The 14,855-nt window shown below is 40.2% G+C and overlaps 1 protein-coding gene across 1 annotated transcript in view; it reads left to right on the top strand.

The window, feature by feature from the left end:
• The first annotated feature begins 1,387 nt into the window (after positions 1-1,387).
• LAMA2 (laminin subunit alpha 2) overlaps positions 1,388-14,855 on the top strand; it is a 377,166-nt gene continuing 363,698 nt past the window's right edge. Inside the window, 1 exon segment of the mRNA XM_055811018.1 lies at positions 1,388-1,574. Coding sequence (XP_055666993.1) covers positions 1,496-1,574 — 79 coding nt within the window. The 5' untranslated portion in view covers positions 1,388-1,495.

The following is a 14,855-nucleotide window of genomic DNA, read 5'->3' on the forward strand; positions in this document are numbered from 1 at the left end:
TTTTCCATTGACTTACACATGGCAAATGGCCGAGCCGTATAAGGGCGTTATTGTTGCTGCCCTGTACTGGGGGAGCAGTTTCTAGAAGGCTGCGGAAGCAATGGGCATCCACGAACAGGAATCCCCGCAGCAGAGCCCAGGCCATTCAGGGTGAAACCTCAAAAGTGAGCAGTCACTGTGAAGAGAAAGGAGTCTACTCAGGGCGGGACAACAGCGAGAGAAACAAGCAGGCTGTGTTGCTGGATGTAACAGCCTATTATACGCAAAATGCCGCCCTCATTGAATTTGGGTTTGGAGTAACAGACAAATGTACCAACAGAAAATGCTGCGGTTTGAGAGCTGAAATAGACAAACGTGTCAAACTCAGGCTTGTGCATACTTACCCCCCAGCCTTGCTGAATGTCGGCTTCAGCAAGCAAAGATGTATTCGTGCACATAGATACTGAAGTGTGTTGGGAAGTACATATAATTGCTTGACCTCTATGTAAAACACAAAGGACGTTCAGTTTGAAGCAGGGTGTGACAAGATCTGTGAAGACACACGGGGTGACCATGCAAGTCAGAAACGGGCTGTCAGCACAATCGTATTTGTGTGCCTTTGTGGAGACACACTGTCAGTTCAGCCCAGCTCCCTTTTTCTAAGTCTATTTTGTACTTTTTCAGTATGCTTACCTGCAGGTTGGAAGCCTTGCTGTTCGCTTCCTTCCATTATCAAAATCGTTTTTTATTGACTTTTAGAAAAGTAATTTGATTTCTGTAGGAAAACCGTGCAATGGATTGTAATCAGCATTTTATTTTAATGCAACGTTATTTTTTCCGTTATGCAGTAATATGGATTTTTCCCTGTCATATGTGGCTGGCGCTGACATACTGCTGCCGGACACAGCAGGAAAGATGTATTTGGCTTATTTGCAGTTCCAGTTTCCCGAATGCCTACCCAGCTTGGGTTTTTTCCCCCTCCCTTCACAGCATCGGTATTTTTCTCTCCCTCAGGTCACCTGATAACATTTCGGCTTTGAGTTGCGAGGAAGGGCGCGGGGAGGCCCCGCGTTGCCCGCCGCTGCCCGGGGAGCCGGCCCGGCCGCCCGCGCAGGTGCCGGTGACCGGCGGCCCCGCGGCCCCCCGGGAGCGGCCGTTCGGCGGGCACGTGCCGCCCGCCTCGCGCGGCGCCTCATCCGACGGGCGCACGCTCGACCGGGCCGCGGTTAGCGCCGCGGGGAGCCTGCGGCAGCCGCCGTCCCCCCCTTCGGCCGAGCCGCCGGCTTCCTTCCCCCGGGGCGCACCGGCCCCGCTGGCTGTCGCGCCTCGGCTGCCCTCGGAGCCGCGGCCCGGCGCGGCGGGGCGGAGAGCGGCGGGGCGGGGGGGGGGGCGGCAGGGGTGTGTCCTGCTCCCTGCCCGGGGCACCGGGGTCTCGTCTCCTCTCTCGGGCGACGGCGGCTCACTCGCCTGGCCGGCCCGGGGCGGGACGAGCCGGCAGCTCTGCTGCCCTGGAGCCATGGCACGGGGAAGTTTGCCGCTCCTCCTGCTCCTGGCGGCGCTTGGCAGCCGAGGCCAGCCGCCGCCGCCGCAAAGAGGTACGGGGGAGCGGGGAGACCGTGCCCCACTCACCCCGGCCGGGGCTGCGGGGGGCGTAGAGGGGGAGGCGGCTTTACGCCGGCTCGGGGGTCCTTGTGGCGACGGGAGGGTCGAGCGGACGGGGACCGAGCGTGACAAGCAGCTGCCAGCCTGTAGAGGGGACTCGGCTGGGGAGCGCTGCCGGGACACCGCCGCTGGTACACCGGCCGGCCCGAGCGGGCTCGGCGGCGCCGGCAGCGCAGCCCTGGCTCGGGGCAGCGGGCTCCCGGGCTGCCGCGCCACCGCCGCCCCGCCCCGGGGCAGGGCCGCCCGGCTGCGCGGGGTACCGGGCGGGGAGCTGCGCTGCGCCCCCGGTACGCGCTCTCTCCCGCTCCATCTTCCCCGCAGACTCTCTCACGCAGCCGTTTATTAAGAGACAAAGGCATGAGCGTGGCCGATGAGCTCCGTTTTGGCCGAACGCGGAAGGGCAAATGATACTTGCTGTAGTTCAGGGCCGACCGGACAAGTTTTGGTCCCCGAGGCGTCACACGGTCTGTACAGGCTAATCTGGTGACAGCCCCTCGCCCCGCGTTGCGTCCGTCTGCTGGCATCCCTGTGATTAGGGGAGGCTTGGTGGGCTGTATTGACACAAATGCGGGCTGCTTGGGCTGCTTTTACTTAAGGTGACAAGTTGATGCAGTTATCCAATAACAAAGCCTTTCTCGGTGTTAAAAACTATCCACGACTGGAATGGGAACACAATCAATTGTATCTGGCACGAATAGTCAATGTCTTACGCGTGCAGTCACCTTCCATACAGTGTTCAGGTGTGTTGACACTAAAGGTTTTTTTGTTTGCTTACTTTCTCAATTAGTGTTACATGGAAAGATGAAAAAGGGTGATGTACGGCTGTGGTAGAAATAAACTTTACTAGATTTATCAGCTCTCACAGGAAATCTTTAAAACTGCTCTTCAGCTCGCAGTATTCTTTCTGGTGCCTGCATTTGCTGCTCTTTACATTTTTAGCCTTGCTAAAAACAATTCAGTAAGGAGATACCACGGGTGTGTTAAAATAAAACTAATTAAAGCCACTGTGGAATAACAGCTAGCTTGTTTGACCTTGATGTCACACTGTGGACTGAACCGTGGATTTGGAATTCTTAGAGTTTAGGGTTTACTTTGGAAAACATGATCGTTGTCATTTTGTGAAAAAAGTGTCTCAAGCAGCTGACTCCTTAATACTAATTTTACTGTGTGAGGATAAACGACAGTTGATCAAGTATCTGTAGATTAAAAACTCACACAGACTGTGTTTAGATGATGACTTATTGGTAAACATTGAAGACAGATTTTAAAAGTAGAGCATTTAAGATATAATACATCATGCATTTTCCTCCTGCTTCCCCCCCCCCCCCCCCCTTTCTTTTTTCCCCTGTCAGCTAACGGATTTTTTAGCTAGAAAAATAGTGATTTGGCATTTCTTTTAATATTCTCTGTCTCTCACTCATGCACATGTGTGCACATGGAGACACTTTTGGAGAATGTCCTTTTCTGTATGCAGTATCTTGGGGTTTTTAACCTCTGCAGTGAAAGGATATGATCATTATTCTCTTTTTAAATTAGTAGTGGGTGTCTTGGGCGTTCATCTGCTGCATCGTTGGTAATTATAACTGAGTTCTGGTAATTCAGTGAGGAGCACTAGGCCTTTTAATTAAATGTTAATAATGTGATGATGGGACCTTCCAAACCTCACAGTTGAATTCAAGAGCTGACCGGGCTGCCAAATTTTTAAGCATTTACTGCCTTCTGAATTTCTTTCTAAGATGTTACAGCTGCTAGGAGGTGCTAGCACTATGTAGATATCACTGTGTTGCCCAGGCAAAGAGGTAATGAACTCCGCTTTACTGCAAAAAGTTTGAGAAGTCTGACTTCACTGAAGTCCCGGGGGATTTTTAACGTGTACAAGAATGTTACTAGAGCCATGGTTTATACCTTTAGACTTACAACTTTTGTTTTTCCACTTAATAGTTATTGGGTAACAACCATAACGTTGGATGGTAAGTATTGCTCTCTTAATTGTTAGCACCAGTCGGATGTCTGTGGAGAAAATTATGTAACAGAGCTGCAATGCTTTGAAAAACAGTGTTTGAGACAACACAATGAATTCCCATGTTGTTTTTTAGAACAGAACAGTTCAAGAACATTTTGCACCTCAAAGATGAGAACAGTCTGTAATTCTGGGGAATTTTTTTGGTTTTGGTTGTTTGGTTTGTTTTTTTTTTTTAAGTATATTTATTTATTTATTTTTAAGTTGGTAGAAGATTTACTGTGGTCAGAAACCTGGAGTTAATTTTAATATTTTTTTTCCCCAGCCACACATGTTCTGTGGTTTGAACACTAAGTAGTCCTGTAGAGTTTCTCATAAAATGGAAGAATCAGAACCAGAAAGGCATGTACATTCTATAACAGTGTTTCTTAAAGCATAACTTGTTGTTAAGGCAAACTTACAGAAGTGTTGTATGTTCCTTTTGAATCTTGAACTTTGGTTCATCCTCTTTCCTGTTGAGTGTGAGAGAACCAAAATAGTAGTAGCTTAGAAAAGAATAAAAAACTTGCTTTTGATGTGGAAGAATTAATCCTTTTATAGAAAAGTCTTCATGGGAGAGAACTGAAACTATGTATCTGTGAAAGGTGTGAATAGTCAGGACAGGGCTAATACACTGTGCTGTAACTTGATCGGTGGTGTCAGCTGCTGACCATCAGTGGAGATAACTCATGGAGTACAGGTGTTTTGTGCCATTTCACAAATCGGAAGTGTAAGTTGACTCAAAGAAGTGATGTACATAGAATACTTATAAAGTCAGATTTATCACGCAAAGGAGAAGTCCGGGGTGAAGGTCAGCCTATTGTTAGCAGCATGTGACTGGTGCCATTCTGTTAGGCAGTAGATGGTGGCAGGTTGGTCCATATTTCTAAGTCTTTAGGTGTAAGTTTTTACAATGAGTTTTCAGACTTTAGTTCAAAACTGGTTTCTCGTGTGTTATCTCGTGGAAATGAGGGGTTACAAGATTCCTTCCCACACATGCAGATGTGTGCATATGAGAGAGAAGGATAATGGGACATAATTTAATATTTTACATATTAAGATTGAAGAATGTTGTGTGGACTTAGATTCTCTTTCTGGAGACAAAAAACTCAGATGCTTTGTTAATGTAATGCAGTAAAGTAAAAGTTGTCTCCTATGTCTTTAGAAGGACCTCTTTGGAGTAAGGTCTGCTTTCAAAAATGACTAACGCCCCCAGCTGTAATCTTGATATAGAGAGCATTTCCATCGTGGTTAATGGCATTTGATCATTAAAAACATTCTGCTGACTTTATTTGGAGGATAGTGCATGTAAATGATTTAGTCTGCTTTCCCCAGAGAACAAGGCTTGGGTGATTGCTCTGTTTATTAGCTTGTTCACACCTAAATAAATCTTGAAGCTGTTGTCCAATACCAAGCAAATTTGAAAGCAATGTAGAAATCTTTAAGATAATCACTGAATCAGCAGCTATTTGGTAGGAAGAGCCCCAAAGTACTTTGTCTTCTGTGAGAGGAAAGGTAGAAATGAGCCATTATCTAATCCATTCATTCTGGTTAGTCAACTTATATAGGGCTCTGGCTTCAAGAGTGTGAAGGAGAAAATGTCCATTGTGGAGGGTAAGCGTCCTGCAATGGGTAAAAATCTGTGGGTTTTTTTTTTTTAAATGGGATCTTTAATCCAATTTCAGGATTTTAGAACAAGTAACAAGCCTTGCTCAATGAAGGTGTACTACATATAGTACATTTTATGTATAACCTTTTTACATTCATTCTATAGTACATTCTATATGCTACTAAATGTTTTTGCAGGTAAACCTTTTGTGATATGGAAATTAGTTTTTTTTTTTCTTTTTTATTATTGTTTTAAAATTGTGTATATACAAGACGGATACTGATCGGTTCTGAAAGCTCTCTTCGGAATATTTAGTGGTGCCTGATCAGTAGGGATTAACTAGCCCCAAAATTTTGGGAGATGCTGCTCTCATAAATATGTTGTGATTGCTTGTAACTTTTTACTTCAGAGTTGTTGTCTGCATTATTTTCTTGTGGCTTAATAACAGGTTGGAAAAAAGTGAAAGCAGGAGGTATTAATATATGTTTCAGGTTTAGCATATGGGAAAGGAAAATACAGTAATTAGGGCCCACCTAAGGTATTAGAAGTAGGTAGAGGTGCCCAGACTGACTGGAGACATGACTTTGTGTGTTCCTCTGTGTACATGCTTTAACTTCAACTAACCACAGCCAAACTGAATGAGGTAGGTCTTGTGCAACAATGTGTGAATTTCTCCAAGCAACAAATAAAAACATAAGGTGCACTCTATGTTTATCCCTCCTTATTACTAATTTTTGCTTCTACAAGTTTTTTACAGGACTCTTGCTTATTAGGCTTGAGATACTAAAGTCAGAACAGTGGTTCTTTAACCTGTTCCAAAAATCTGCTTTAAAATAATACAGCAAACAATCATTTTTGATTAATTCAGGCTGGAGGAAGGAATCCACCCACACATGTTCTAATTTCTTATCCAGCTACTTGGACTGTCAGTTTTTGGAGACTGTAGTATTTTGGAATAAGAAGCAGCATGAATTCCTACTGCAGGATTGCTTTTTGGTTTTGTCCTTCCCGTTTGTTTCTCCTGAAGTAAGTCCAGACACCTTGTATTTGTACATCAGTAATAGGACACAAATACATGCAAATGTGAACTGGTGTGCGTACATGATTATCTCCTTTTCTTTCCCACCTTTTTTCTTAGATGATAAGTCTTTAATTACTGGATATTTTTCTCCTGAATGAGAGTTCTGTCTAGCATATTTGAGAGCTCATATGTCACACACTAGCAACTCAGGCCATGCTATCAAGACCAAATCTTGCTTACAGATATAAAATGCAGACAAATACGCTATGTTTGCTGAACTTTATATTGACTGTATCTGTGTCTTTGAAACAAGAAAGGGAATTCCTTGATGTTTGCCAATAAAGCTGGTTCATGAACTCGGTCCTGCTGATGATTATCTTATTTATTCTGTTGTACCAACTACTGTAGTTGATAGACAATTTGTAGTTCTTGCTTTTCCACAGTTTTGATGTTTTCCTCGATCTGAAAATGTAGATAAGAGGTACTGAAGACAATAGGAATGATTTTTGATCATTTCTATACCATGGATAAGGTAGAGATTAGAACTTTCTTCTTTTTTTCTTAAAAAATATATATATTTATGATTTATTTTGATTAGAAACATGATGATTTCCAGAAAAAGTAACTTAATTTGTGTGATTTTTGTTCCAAGAAATAACAAATATCTCTCAGGGCTCTTGCGAAACTCAAAAACAAATAGCTGTTACTACTCTCAATTTTTTCAGCAGTTTCGTCTCCATTAGTTACACCTCAGTATCACAAGGATTTTCCTAGTACTCTGCTCCCTGCCAGATTCCTCTAGCAGACATTATCAAACCTTGTAATAACATTAGACTGTAAAGCAGCTGTAGCAGTATTCTGCCAGGGAACTCTTGTGAAACCTCAAGAAGAATAATGAACATTCCTGCAGAGTGGATTATCCAAATACCATTACAATGCCTTGTTCTGTCCCTGCTGACGTGTGTCTACTATTGTCATAATATTAATGGATTTGGGATGTAATAAAAAAGAAAATTACCAAAAAAGTGAACAAAATAGGATTTTAAAAAATTACTTTTATAGCTCTATCAATTTTGTTTTAATGGCAGATTTCTGTATCTTGTCATTCTTCACCTACCCCAATGAGTGGGAACAGTTTTTGAGGTCAGCTAGAAAGAATCAGAAGAATTTTTCTTCAGAAAATTATGGAAAATGCCTCTAACTACTGTATATTTCCCACTGCTGTGGGAAAATTCCCAATCAAAGCTGGGGGTTGGCAATCAGGAGCTTAGAGATGCAAGAAAAAGAAATCAGAGGCACTGTTTTTCTGTACACTTACAGTGAGAGTGAGAGTAGATTTAGGATTTAATTTGCTTTTTTGTATATACACCAGCTTCTCAGATGAACCCTGTGAGTTTTAGATACCACTTTCACTCAGGCTGCCTTTAGGTTTTGATGGAAGGTGCTCAACATGGCAATGTATTCCTCTGTTTATGCTGTCTGCTCAACAGCCTGTAGTCCTGTTCCACAGAAATATCTGGATAATCTCTATTATAGGGAAATGCATTATATGTTATTAACTTTCCTGCAGTATATCCTGCACTGAGAATGCAGAATTACTGCTATACATTTGTTGCTGAATAACTTTCAGGCTGGGAGAAAGAATAAATAAATAGCATTATTTGCACATATTTCTGTGTTTCTAAATATGTATGATAAAATATTATGTTACACTGATACCTGTTCTGTTCATTTTCTAAACCCATTTGCAGTGGTAGGTAGTATGAGTAGTCTGGATTCCTCTGAAAGCTAGAAACCTTTACAAAACAAGAAGACACCTATGCCTTTTAAAGAATGCAAAGTAACATCAATAAAACATACAGGGCTTTTGAATTTGATATTTGGAACCATCAGGAATAGAACACGTATGTTTGTGCAAATCCCAGAACTGGTGATTTGAGTGTGATGCAGTTGCATGTCTCTAGTTGGGTGAATTATTTATGCGTTTTTTGTAGCAGCAACAAAAAGATGATTGCAGAGCATCAGGGGTATACTTCATGTGTTGAACCTTGAGCCAACATTGGCACTACTGAATTTGTTAATATTACCTGAAAAAATAAATTCATGGTACCATTTCATCCCGGTGAATAATTTTTTAGTCACCTTTTACAACAATTGCAGAAGACCCTCCATTGTGAATATAAGAATTCCCATATGCAGTACGTAGCATAAACCCGAGTCCATGTCTCATTGGCTTTTGATTTTGGTATGGTTGGAGAATATTTTCTATTAATAATTTCTTTTTGAAGAAGAATGATCCCTCACACAAAAAGGTTTTCTTTACCTTTACCTTCTTTACCACACATTTAATTGAAAATATATTTGTAATATGCACACTGAATTCTTCTCTTGAGCACAGTGTCTCTCTACAGCTGGGCACAGCCTTCAAAATTAGTTCCATTGTGTTAAGGTTGTGTATTGTGTGGGTTTAGGGTCTGTGTAAATGTGCTTCTCCCTCCCAGCTGCTTTTGCTATGCTTATAGGATAAATATGGCAAATATTTTCTAAATTCAGAGTCAGTGGGAAGCTTTTACATGCATACCCTATAATTGTTGATTATGCATGCAGCTTCAGTTTCCTCCCCCAGCTGTAGCTTTGACATGGAGAATAAGGCAGTCATTTGCCAGCAAAATTAATCGTTAAATGTTTCTATCAACTTCATAGCTTGTGAACTGGAGGGGAACATGCATTGAGCCTGCTTACCATACTGGTAGGAGTTATTTAGAAGTAACTTTGAAGCTCATAGTTTAATTGGTGAAAGAACTTTTGTGTCATAGAGAAGAGATGGGGAAAACAATAAGAACAACAACAATAATCATCATCATCATTAAGAGCTTGCGTCAGTTCTGGGGGAAATTAGACACTGTCGCAGAAGAATAAAGTGGAACTCGGGTTGTTACACTGAGTAGTTGGTCTCTTCATTGAAGATTCACCTTATTCTTTGGTCAATATTGTTACTCTCATTATTTCACTTCTGCCTACCCTTCTTAGATGATGATACCTGAAGGGATCAATGGATGCAGCTGTGTTCTACTGTATTGGTTCTTCCTCATAATAACATATTTGTGGCTCTTTGTACAGTACTTTGCTTTTACTTACAATATCTTTTTGTCCCAAAGTATCTATTTAAAACTAATGTGATTCAGAGGTGGTGATAGGTTCTTATGCAACTACGTTGCCTTCACCTGTTGTCTTTCATCTTGACTAAGTCCCATAATATAACTCAAAATAGTAAAATTACATCTGTGCCACTAGTAAGAGAGAGATCAGTGCTTGGTTTAGTATGTTACTTTGGATAGTTAGTAAAACTGTGGATAGCTCTTTGCACAGCGTTTGTGTGTATTTTTCATGTTTTTTATTTTAGTCATTTGTGTCTTTTAATGTGAACACGTGGCTTACTGATACATGTACAGTTTGACAGTGCTCATCTTAAAAGCATTGCCTGAGGAACAAAGGTACTTTTGAGGGCGAAATGTTTTGGAGAGAAAGCTGTTTGACTGTAAGAATTAAAATAAAAATAGTTGGATATTGTGCAGGATTACTGCTAATAAATTATTATTTTTGTTTCAGGAATTAACCTTTGCTGATATTAAGCTTTGTCTTTGTATTCTAGGCTCTTTAGGATTAAAATAGAACTGTCATATATACAGAAGGTGATATGGTTCTGGATCACATGTATAAAGTAGTTAAAGAGAAAAACTGTGGTGATGAGCAAACTAATGAAAGACGTACAATAATTGCTGATTGTGTTTAGCATTATAGAAGACACAGACGGCTAATGCCCTCCGGGACTTGATCTAAACGTCAGATACAAGAGGACAGAAGCGCTGATTTGTTAAGTTATCAATTCAGCGTATAGGTTTTGTTGTTGGCATGAAAATGTTTGTGGAACCAGCTTAGATATAGATTTGTTAAGGCTGGTGAGTTGTATCCGCTCAGTAGCTCTAGGGGAAACAGGTATTTGAATCGGAGATTTATGCAAGGATGTAAAGAACTTTGTGTGAAAGTGCTGATAAAGTAATGACATTTACGTAACTGATTGTTGAAGAGGTTTCATGAACAGCCTCATTAGAGGGCAAATAGAAGCTGGCAAATACAATGCTAACATTTAAAAAGGCCTCATGTGACAAACTTGTAACTATAGTTTTAGAATCAAACACAGTTGCAGACATTATAAAGAACAGAATTAGTAAATACATGGATAAATATGTTGTGCTGGCAAAAGCCAGAGTGGCTTTTGTATATTATATGAATAAAGCTACAAAGAATTTGTACTAGACATAGTAAGAAGGGCTATTATATTGGACTTGGGTTTTCAGAAGAGCATTTGAGAATATGCCTGAGTATCTTAAACTATATTATCATAGAAAAAAAGGAACAGACTACTATTTATGGAAGAATTCACAAAGGTTTTGACAAGGTCTATGCCTGGCTGTGACAGAATTAAACTTAAATTGAATTGATAGATATGAACATTAGTTATATTGGAAGCTATTTAGTAATTTGTTGTAATACTAGTAGTGCTCTGCAGAGCCTCTTTCTTCAATTAACTTGAGAAAACGCAACATTCAGTTAAACAGGGTGCAGCCAGTTTCATGTGGCTTAGTTATTAAAGATCCAGTAAGTAGCAAGTGTTTTGCCTTATCTAACTGTAAGCTGCTATGAGTCCTCAGGACCTCCAGTTCTACAGATGGTCATTTATAGACCATTACTTTTCATGTGAATCTCTCCATCTCAGTGGAAGATGACGTAATTTGTAGGCATTCTGCTTCAAAAATTTGTAGCTGAAATGTAGATTGTGCTTGTAATCTACCGTTCTGTGCATTTGTGGAATAAAGCCACAGTGTTATGGTTTAATCCTGGTCGGCAGCCAAGCACCACACAGCTGCTCGCTCACTCCCCGCTTGCTGAGAGGGATGGGGAGGAGAATTGCAGAGAAATGTAAAACTCAAGGCTGAGATAAGAATAATTTAATAGGTAAAGCAAAAGCCATGCATGTTAGCAAAGCAAAACAGGGAATTCATTCACCACTTCCCATGGGCAGGCAGGTGTTCGGCCATCCCCAGGAAGGCAGGGCTCTGTCATGTGTAACGGTTACTCAGGAAAACAAATGCCGTAATGCCAGATGTACCTCCCTTCCTTCTTCCCCCAGTTTATATGCTCAGCATGACGTCATATGGTATGGAATACCTCTTTGGCTAGTTCAGGTCAGCTGTCCTGGCCATGTCCCCTCCCAATTCCCCGTTCCCCTCCAGCCCTCTCACCCATAGGTCCCAAGAAACTGAAAAGTCCTTGATTTAGTATAAATATCACCCAGCAACAGCTAAAAACATGGGTGTCCAACAGCATTGTTCTCACATCAAATCCAAAACACAGCACTGCACCAGCTACTAAGAAGAAAATTAACTTTCTCCCAGCTGAAACCAGGACAACCTGGTTGCACATTTCTCATGCAAGAAATTCTCATTGTCTCACTTTTCCTTAATTTTAGTTGTAAATATTTTCATAGGAAGACCTATGCCTGGATGCATGAACAATCACAGCACAGAAATTCCACTGCACAGGCAGTTTGAATAAGTTAGTTAGGAAAAGTAAGGCTTAACAGAGTTTGCAGAGTGAAAACCCTTACTGTAACATGTGTAATGTAGACTTTAACTACTACCTCTCTTCCTCTGTTATTACCAGTCTTTATTTACGTTTACGTGTTGTTGTTATGACAATGGAGAGTTTTCTTCCCGGTACCTGTTGCATGGGCTATCGGTTTTGTGCAGATGAAGCTGTAGTAGTGTGTGCCTATGATGACTTGGCAGTCCACCAGGGTCAAATGTGACTGGAGGAGCATTTATACACAGGTGCATGACTTTGAACACGGTGTGTGAAGGCCACTGGTTTAGAGTCTTCTTGTCCCATGGAGTGGAGTTGTTTCTAGGATTTAAAAGGAATTTTGGCTGCACAGTATGAAAATAAATATTTCCAATTAATTGAAAATCCATTGATGAATTAATCCACTAATTGCTCTAAGTACCTCTGTAATAGAACATTTAGTTTCAAAGTGAGTCAACATTATTAAGACAATCTAGAATGAGATGAAATTACTCTGCTCAATCTGTTTCATAAACTCCAGTAATTATTAAATTTCATGTTAAAAGGCCATTATATTCTGCACATCAGACCTTTAAATAACTTCTGGAATTAGTTTAAAAATGTAGCATTTCCTTACAGTATGTTCCTGTGAAATTATTTTCTAGAAGTGAAACAGAATTTACATATTCCCTGCTAAACCAAATCCACAGAGAGTCCAAGGAAATAATTTTCTCTTATTCAATATGTGGTTTTCCTTTATGGCTCTTAGTTGAAATATCTGAGTAAAATACCTAATATTGTGTGACGTGTACTCATTTTAGAGTGAAAGTTAGGTTTATTTGAAGTTAGAGTGAAATTCTTACTGACTTCCCTGTGGCAGGAATTTAATTTCCAGTCCTTATAAAGGGAGCATACAACACAGAACAACATTTTGTGCTGTTCTGCTGAGCATATGTATGTATAAGCAGTTTACTTCTACAGTGGCTGGAAGAACAAGGGGAGCAGAGGGTCCCAGAGCTGTCAGAATGGGTAGTTAAACTGAAGCATTAGCTATAGCTGAAAAGTGGGGAGTGAGTGCTACAGAGAGCTATTAGGAGCAGTTAGTGGTGTTCCCTGTTTAAATGAGGCTTTGTTTCCGTCTCTGCATCGGCTCCCTTGACCTATACTTAGGTACATAGCTGTACCTAAAGAGTGAATAAAAACAATTAGCTTTTAAGATAGACTAATTGTGGAAATGGCATGCAAAGGGAAGTTCTTTAAAATTATGTACAGATCCATAGTAATCTCTTCTGCTAAGAATGAAACTTTTCTGTCTCCAAGCTGAGATGTTTTCACTGTATCAGCTGGGCTGAAGAAACAGCTGTTCTAAATCTGTGAGGATCAGTTGGTATGCCATCAGATGGCACTTCTAGAATCCCACTCTTCTGTTTCATGAGTATGAATCACTCCTACATGTGCACTTAAGAGTGTATGTATGTTTTATGAAAACTTGACCAGTGGTAATTTCAAATACCAATTTTTTTTTGAATGTGCAAATAATTTACAAAATTATGTACAAATCCTTTACAAAACCTTTATGTACAAATAATTCTTGTAGTTTTTACAAGTGCAAAGAAACTTCAGCAAGGGATTCAGCCTTTACTAGATAAAGTATCTTAAGTAAGCTCAAGGTTTTAGAGGCTTATTCTAAAAGAATTCAGATTCATTTTTACTAGCAAAGCTTATTGTATCTGGCATCTTATTTTAGATTTTAGGGTGGATTTAATGTGTGGGAGTGTATTTAGGCTTATTTGACCTAAAGAGATTTTAAGATATGATGATATTCAGCCTTAGTTTCCACTAGGAAATATAATCAGCATGAAAGAAAATGAGTATATTTGTTTTAAACAATTTACTTTAAAAAAAAATAATAGCAAACACACTCAAGCTCTTTTCTTCCTGAATATCTTTGCAGTTCTTTTTCTAAAACAAACCCTGAAATTTTAACCTACTTTAACTCTAGTTGTTAGTGGGTGTTATATCTTACCAAAATCTTATTCCATATTCTTAACTCAATTTTTGTTTCCCCAGTGTGCTGTACTATACAAATGTTTCATTACAATGCGTTGCTCTGCCTGAGTTGCAACATATACAATGTTTAGAATTACTGCATATTACTAAGCTGCATTAAAATTCTAACTGAATTAATTACCTAGGACTTTCACATTTTGGGAACAGTTTTGAGTGAATCTGTATTTTTGATTTTGGACTATGAATATAGGCTTGAGATACAGACCATGTAGCTTAAAGCAGATGGATTGGCTGCTAGACATGGCCTAGCTGTGACAATATAGACTGATCTACTGTAAGGAGAAACGAATAAGGAGACTTTTCTGATGTACTCTGCTTTTTTAAATGGTATTTTTAAGAACATTCTAGACTACAGACAGGTCATATTTCCCACCCTTGTAAGACGCCTTTTGTGTTCCATTATTATTATTATTATTATTATTATTATTATTATTATTACTATTCCATCCCCTTTCTCTATGAATGTCTCTGCATAATTTCTATTAAATGGAAATTACTTACATCTATCTAGAATAGATGTGTACTTGGAAGGTGAGCTAAACTGTTTTTTCCACATTCATAAATGAAGCTTCCACACTGCTATTTAGATAAGTGCATTGTGCTTTTGATATAGTGGATGTATAATGGAATATTGAATTAATTTCATTATTCTATTAACAATATTAAATCTAGTAGGTTCATGACTTCTGCCCATAGAAGAACTTATCCTTGGAAGGAAAAGATGAGATGCACACACCTTGAATAGTTTGTTTGTTGTTCAGTCCTCAGCCTGATAAAAAAGGCTCAGTAGGCCCAGAAACAGAAGTAGTGTTTCTCTTGGAAGTACAGTGTTGTCTGAGAAGAACATCTGTTTGTGTGCCAACCTCTGTCTTTCTCAGAAAAAGTGACAAGTT

This window comes from Falco peregrinus, chromosome 7 (assembly GCF_023634155.1).
Source record: "Falco peregrinus isolate bFalPer1 chromosome 7, bFalPer1.pri, whole genome shotgun sequence".
Taxonomy (NCBI): Eukaryota; Metazoa; Chordata; class Aves; order Falconiformes; family Falconidae; genus Falco; species Falco peregrinus.